This window comes from Macadamia integrifolia, unplaced genomic scaffold (genome assembly GCF_013358625.1).
Source record: "Macadamia integrifolia cultivar HAES 741 unplaced genomic scaffold, SCU_Mint_v3 scaffold823, whole genome shotgun sequence".
Classification (NCBI taxonomy): Eukaryota; Viridiplantae; Streptophyta; class Magnoliopsida; order Proteales; family Proteaceae; genus Macadamia; species Macadamia integrifolia.
Window position 1 is genome coordinate 274046 of NW_024870550.1, and position 7033 is coordinate 281078.

A 7033-nucleotide genomic window follows, 5' to 3' on the forward strand; every position below is an offset into this window, starting at 1 on the left:
TAGTGGAGGAGCAGTGAACCTGCACCGGGGTCGCCGGAATCTTCTTTTCTCTCTCTCTCTCTCTCTTCTCCCAACTCCCACCCAACCAACACATGATGGGATGGGATGGGATGCTACAGTTATATACCCATATATTTACTTTCCTATCTTTAAGCCCACTAACATGTGGGTCCCATACTGACAACACTCCCACCCCCAACTCCCCTCTAAATAAAAGGTCCCCAAGTAAATATCTTAGAAGAGAATTTACTATCACTCCCCCACACTTGGCCTATATTTCCCAACTTTTTTCTTTTATATCTCTTTCTCCCTTGCTTTTTTTAAATACCCAAATCAACCCTCTTTTCACCTATAACCTATTATACTTTTTTCAAATTTATTAGTTCAAAAAACGGTTTGAACCAAACCACTTACACTTGGCCTATATTTACTAAAACTTTCCTACCTTTTACTTATTTTCTGATACTTCCCAACTTTTTTCTTTTATATCTCTTTCTCCCTTGCTTTTTTTAAATACCCAAATCAACCCTCTTTTCACCTATAACCTATTATACTTTTTTCAAATTTATTAGTTCAAAAAACGGTTTGAACCAAACCACTTACACTTGGCCTATATTTACTAAAACTTTCCTACCTTTTACTTATTTTCTGATACTTCCCAACTTTTTTCTTTTATATCTCTTTCTCCCTTGCTTTTTTTAAATACCCAAATCAACCCTCTTTTCACCTATAACCTATTATACTTTTTTCAAATTTATTAGTTCAAAAAACGGTTTGAACCAAACCACTTACAAGTTTTGTCTCATTCAATCATCAAGGACGTTGACATAGTTGATGTGTCTTTAAAGATATTATTTATTTATTTATTTATTTATTTATTTTTTTTAATTATTATTATTATTATTATTATTATTATTATTATTATTATTATGATGTCACATCCAATCATCAAGGATATTGCTTATTTATTATTATTATTATTTTGTCTCATCCATCTCACAAATTTATTTATTTTTTATTGGTATTAGATTGGTACCGGTCTCAACCGATACTAACTCAGATGAGGAATCTCAAAGTTACATTCCCTATTAGGGTTGCGACACATGATTTTGGGGATTAAAAAAATAAAAAACATGAATACCCAATTGGAACATATGATACCAATATAGATATAGAATTGATAAAAATATTAGATCAGCAATGCAAATACCTGATTGAAACATGGTAATGATATAGATATAGATCGGATACAAATTTTTTTTTTTTTTTAAATTTACAATATCTTTGATGATTGGATAAGATAAAACTTGTTAGTGATTTTGCTTAAACCATATTTTGAACTAATCAATTTGAAAAAAGTATAATAAATTATAGGTGAAAAGAAAGCGTAACCAGAATATGTAGAAAGAACAGGGAGAATGAGATGTAAAAAATAAAAAGGGGGTAATAGGGGAGCGTAAATTCCCCTATCTCAGATTACATAGGTAAGACTCCAAATGGTAAGAGAATAAAAATAAAAAGACAAACCGACAAACCGACAAACCGACAAACCAATACTAAGGGCTCTGGCATGGCAATATATGCCATTCAGCGAAAAACAAGCATGGCAATATATGTCAATATGGGAATATGCCCTTTCACTCTTTTTTTTTTTCTTTTTTGGTAAGCTGCTCTTTCACTCTTTTGACTGTCATTTATCTTGGAAACCCCAAAGGTAAATACAGACATCGCCTTTGCTTTGGATTCCCTTCCAGGCCAGAGTGTGTATGGTACTGCATTGTCTGTAGACACTGGAGTGCCCCACATGTCTATCATCCATGAACACCTTAGCCCTTCATCCTATCAATTCAAGCAGTTCTTAGTGAAGACCAGGTAAGAGTCTCCATCCAAAAGAAAAAAAAGAACAGGTAAGAGTTTACCTTTCTCTTCTTTTGTTTCTTTAGGACTTTTCATCCTGGATTTACACCACTGGAAGTGTCAGAAATGGAAGAGATGAAAAAATAGAGAGAAGGGAGAAGGACTATTAAAGGAGTATCATGCAGTACAGAGGATCCGACCTCGGTAAATACAGTAATGGCGGGGGAAGGAAGCAATGTATATGTGGCATTCATTGTGATTTGTGAAGCTCAAGGATCTAAACTCTACCAAACCCAGTTGTTAATTCACGCAATTCTTCATGGCACATTGTGTATATAAATGAATTTATAAACAAATCGATCGAACATCAAGGAGAGGGGAAAAAAACTACTCCCAAACATCTCTACAGTGCTATACATCACATAGAAGAATAGCAGAGTTGCAGAGAAGAAAAGAAACAAAACCCACATTCAAACCCAGAAGAACCCATCTCTCATCTTTCTTCTCTTTTTTTCTTTTGTACACAATACACAACCATCCATTGAAATTCCAGAGAAAAAAAAAATTAATGAACACAGAAACCAAGAAAAAAAGAAGAAGAGGGCCAGGGGAAAATAACTAAAAAAGGGTCGAGAGTTGAGAATATGAAAAGGACTAGATGCCACCTGGAGTAATTAATTCGACTGCTGCGATGGCGAATGCACCGGGCCTTGAGTGACTACTCCTGGACTCGGTGGGTTGTAAGGAGGTGTCGCCGTCGCGGTCGCCGGGATCGGGTTTGGATATGGTGGAGGATGGCAATTTCCGCCACTGCAGGGGCTAGAGAACAATGGCTGCGATTGCGAATGCACGGGGCCTTGAGTGATTACCCCTGTACTTGGTGGGCTATAAGGAGGTGTCGCCGTCGCTGTCCCCGGGATAGGGTTGGTGTATGGTGGAGGACGGCAATTTCCGCCACTGCAGGGGCTAGAGAACAATGGCTCCGCGGGGGACTGGCAGCTTTCACCGTTACACTTGTGCTTCTTCTGGTGTCCATGCCGAAATAGTCCGAAGCCTAGGATCAGACCCACCACTACCAGCACTGCTATTATGAAGATGAAGATCTTCGTTGCTTTCCCCACATAACACATCTTCTAATTTTTCTTCTTCTGGGTTTCTTCGTACGACCCAAGAGGATCTTTGTGCAGAAAATAAAAAATTCGGTAAATCCAAAGCTGGATTGCGTTTGTTTTGTTGTAGTCAGACTCAGGGTGAGGATAAGGGGAAAAGGGTTTTGTTTCTTTTTCTTTCTCCTCCTGCTACTCATGATTTTGGATCTAGATACGCAGTAGGGGGAGGAGGAGAGGATGAAAATTTCTGCATTTTGGCTTAATTTGGAGATGGCAGAATTTGTTTCTTGCTGCAAATCCAATAAAAAAACGAGAAGAGAGTTTGGTAGGGAACTTGCAGAATAGCAGTCACCTGATAGGAAAAAAACAGTGAGGAGTGAGGAGTGAGGAGATGCTTTTGTGGTGACAAAGATCCAGTATAGGATATAGGATTGGTTAGCCACTTGGCTTTAATTCGTTTAATGGTATCGATACAGGGTTGGTGAAATACACTGACTCACCCAGTTGTCCCTTGGAAGGTGGGAATCTGAAGGGCAGTTGAGGTATTTGGTGGAGACCAGAGATGAATGTGAAAAGACAGGGATAGTGGTGAAACAAAACAAAACCAGGTTGGGGGAATAAATCTGGTACCAACCGAGGCTAAGGACCAGAAAAGGTTCTCCTTTTTTTTCCTTCTCCTTTTTTTGATGAAAAAGGTCCTTCGTCCTCTCACATGGCTGACTAGTCTGTCATTTCTGCACTTGGGAGTTAGGAGTTGGGAATTGGGAATTTGGGGAGAGCAGCAGAAGCAGAGCTGCAGCTTGGTTGGCACTTGGCGGAGTCCGGTGATGTCAATCTTTTGTTTCAGTGGGCTTCAACACAGTGGAGTAAAATCTGAAAGAAACTCCCAAGATGTTCAGATTGGTTTACCTCGTTCCTAGTGCCATAGTTGTATTCCTCTTAAAAGTGTTGGTAGGCCAGCTTGCGTTGATCCTCAAGATAAGGTCCCACCCAGCCACGCAGCCATGGCTTGGTAGTGGTATAAGACTATAATCCCATTTATTCAGGCCATGTATTAAGCTCAAGTTTGTAAATCACGTTTGGTTGTTAGCCCTCCTTTTCTTAAGAGCACAAAAATCCTATGCGAGGTGACAGTGAATGACAGAGAACATCTAACCGTTGGAATGAGACTCTTGCTAAGGTTGCAGTTTTATCCCTGCTTCACTGAAAAAACTGTTTCCAATTTTTGAACATGTGACTAATATATTGTAATAATACAATTTATCCATTTATATGATTTTTGTGTTAGTACATAAATCAATGGAAAGACGCTGAACATCTTTAACGCACGATTGGGGGTAGTATAGTCTTTTTGAGTTCATATGGAACATAGGAATGTCCCACCTAAAAACGATGGGCTACATGAATCTTTGTTCTTGAAAAAATTATATTTGAAGTCAGATAAGAGTCAAGACCAAATCTCTACATATCTTTCCATACAAGATCATCTATGGGCAAGACTCCAAATCAACCAATAGGCTTTTTTTTTTTTTTTTTTTTCCTCACAAGAAATAAAGAAACAAAATGTACATGCATATCCACAATCCACACCAAATTGACATCTTCTCGCACACTTGGACCAAGCATATCCACATCATTATCAAACTCTTGCATATTTCAACTGAGTTTTAAGGCACGAAATGAGTGAGCAAAACCATCAATCCTTTTCCTAATCTCCTCAGGGTTGGCCCCTACAAGCTTATCCACTTGAGCTCCCTCCTTCAACAGCACAAAGGTAGGCATGGCCTTCACCTCCATCTTGGATGCCACCTCCTAATCCATCCCAAAACAACAAAAGATGAACATTAAAACAAAAAACTTAGAGTTCTAAAACTGTGTGCGGTTAGCTGTTTTGGATTTAATTACAGAACAAGATTACAGCACGAGTGAGGACCCAGGTGTACTATAGAGAATATTGATGATGTAAAAAGTGTTTAAGCATACCCAGAAAAAAGCAAAGATTCTAAATTTCCTTTTTACTGTTTCAAGGAAGAATTATGTTGACATGATTGGATTTCCCCAAATGGATTCTTTTTTGGGAGTTGCAGTCCCTATCATTGTTTTCTGGTTTCAGAGGTTAGAGGTCGACAACATGGTAAAAGGGTTTTCTCCAGAACCCACCTGCAACTCAATTGTGTTCTCTCAAATCACAAGAGCCACCATTGAATTCAAGGGTTTGAGGCAAACAGAACAACATGGGCCGTGCTATAATCTGGGTCGAGGAATTTGAGTTAGGTTGGTCTTGATCCTAATTACGAAACCCTGAAGATCCCATCCGTTCCAGCCCTGAACCCACAGGAAATCCGTTAGTTGAGATGCTTCAGAGTTCATACAAGAACAGAGAAGGTGGAGAAGATGATTCAATTCAAGGAGAAAAGAGAAGACAGATGAAATTAATGAATAGATGAATAACTGGGTTTAATTAAGTACCTTAACTTCATCAACATCTACAGAAAGAAACAAGATATCCTGATGGACAAAAGCCTGTTCTTCAAACAGTTGGTTCATCACCACCGACGGCTTGCACCAGGCCGCCGTGAAATGAACCACCACCTACAGATTTGAACAATTTAACAAACCACCACCACCACAAAATCAAATTAATTTTCTTTCCAAAATAGCTAAAGCAACAAATAAACATCAATTATAATTGAAAACAATAGATCTAATAGTCAAGTATAATGGAGTAATGGCCTATCTCTCTTTTGATTAGAAAGATGATCTCATTCTAAGATAGAAAACAAATGAAAACAGAGGAGACATACAGGGCAGCCCTGAGAGTTAGCTTGGTTCACCAACAAATCCCATGATTCCTGTGAGTCCACCTTTATGACCTTGGACTTCATAGAATCCTCCTCCACCTGACCTTGCATTTTTCCTTCTTCTATCTCCTTCTCAATTCTTCTCTGGGAACAATTCAAATTTATAGAAGAATTTAAAACTTTAATTTAATGGAAATGGGCAACAACCCATTAGGCCCCACTTATCTTACATCCATATCCATAACCGGAAGTAAGGCAAAATGATCTTTCCTTTTCTGTGATTCTCTGTTCTTGGTTTCTGAAAATATCCTCTTCTGGGTGGGGTCGTCCCTTGGATTTGGATTTGGATGATCTCTCCTAGTCTGAGGCTCTGAGCCATTGCAATCTCCAGAAGGAGGAGAAGGGACCATGCATTGTATCAATCTGAACCGTCTATTAGGTACATTTCTTATGGATTTTGCGGTCACATGGCAAACAATGCATAGGAGAGAAATTACATTTTTCTTTCTCCTATTTCGATTGGCATTTCAAATCTCGTCTGGAAAATATTTATTTTGTGCTTATCCACTTGAGGAATGGAATGCGTGTATTTCCTTTTCCATATTGTGTCACGAGACTCACGACAAATGTTCTATCATATTTTATCAAAAAAAAAAAACATGTTCTATCATGGGGTCCACAGCCTGCACAGCCGCCACAATGCACCATACCTTTCACCCCTGTTGAAGCATCACTCCATTTCATAGTGTTGGGATCTCTTTATTTTAGGTTAGGATAAGGAAGGAGTAGGTAATAGAATCTTACATATTACCATAAACAATAGGGAAAATTACGTTTCTCTCCTCTGGATTTTCTAACGTTTTTACAATAATGTCCAATCCATTAATTCTCGTTAAATTGGGCCTGTTAGTTGATGATATCACCTAATAGCATAACATTTAAAGTCCAAAATATCTTTACTATGATGAGCTTACCTTTATACCCTTATTATGATTTCTAGTTTTTTTTAATGCTTACCCTGTCGTACCTTCATCGAAATCTACCGGTGCTAGGTGGTTCAGAGACAGAAAAATACCAAGAGAGTGTAAAAGCATTGTGGAGGGTTTTCATGGCCGAAAGGAGCTTGGTAGTGAGATATTTATCACCGATGGCCATGATTTCTGCACCTCTGTTCTTGCAACTTACTTTTTGCATGGAATGGGCACTACCTGCGCAGCTGTGCAACATCAATCATGAAATATACCGTGGCCACTCTTCAACTCTTCC

The 7033-nt window shown here is 38.6% G+C and overlaps 1 protein-coding gene across 1 annotated transcript; it reads right to left on the reverse strand.

Moving 5' to 3' along the window:
- Positions 1 to 4374: 4374 nt before the first annotated feature.
- On the reverse strand, positions 4375 to 5930 carry LOC122070116 (thioredoxin-like protein CXXS1). The gene is made up of 3 exons (XM_042634227.1): positions 5771 to 5930; positions 5436 to 5558; positions 4375 to 4778 (listed from the first exon to the last, which is right to left on the reverse strand). The coding sequence occupies exons 1-3, from the start codon at positions 5876 to 5878 to the stop codon at positions 4623 to 4625; spliced, it is 387 nt and encodes a 128-aa protein (XP_042490161.1). The 5' UTR covers positions 5879 to 5930; the 3' UTR covers positions 4375 to 4622.
- Positions 5931 to 7033: the final 1103 nt, after the last annotated feature.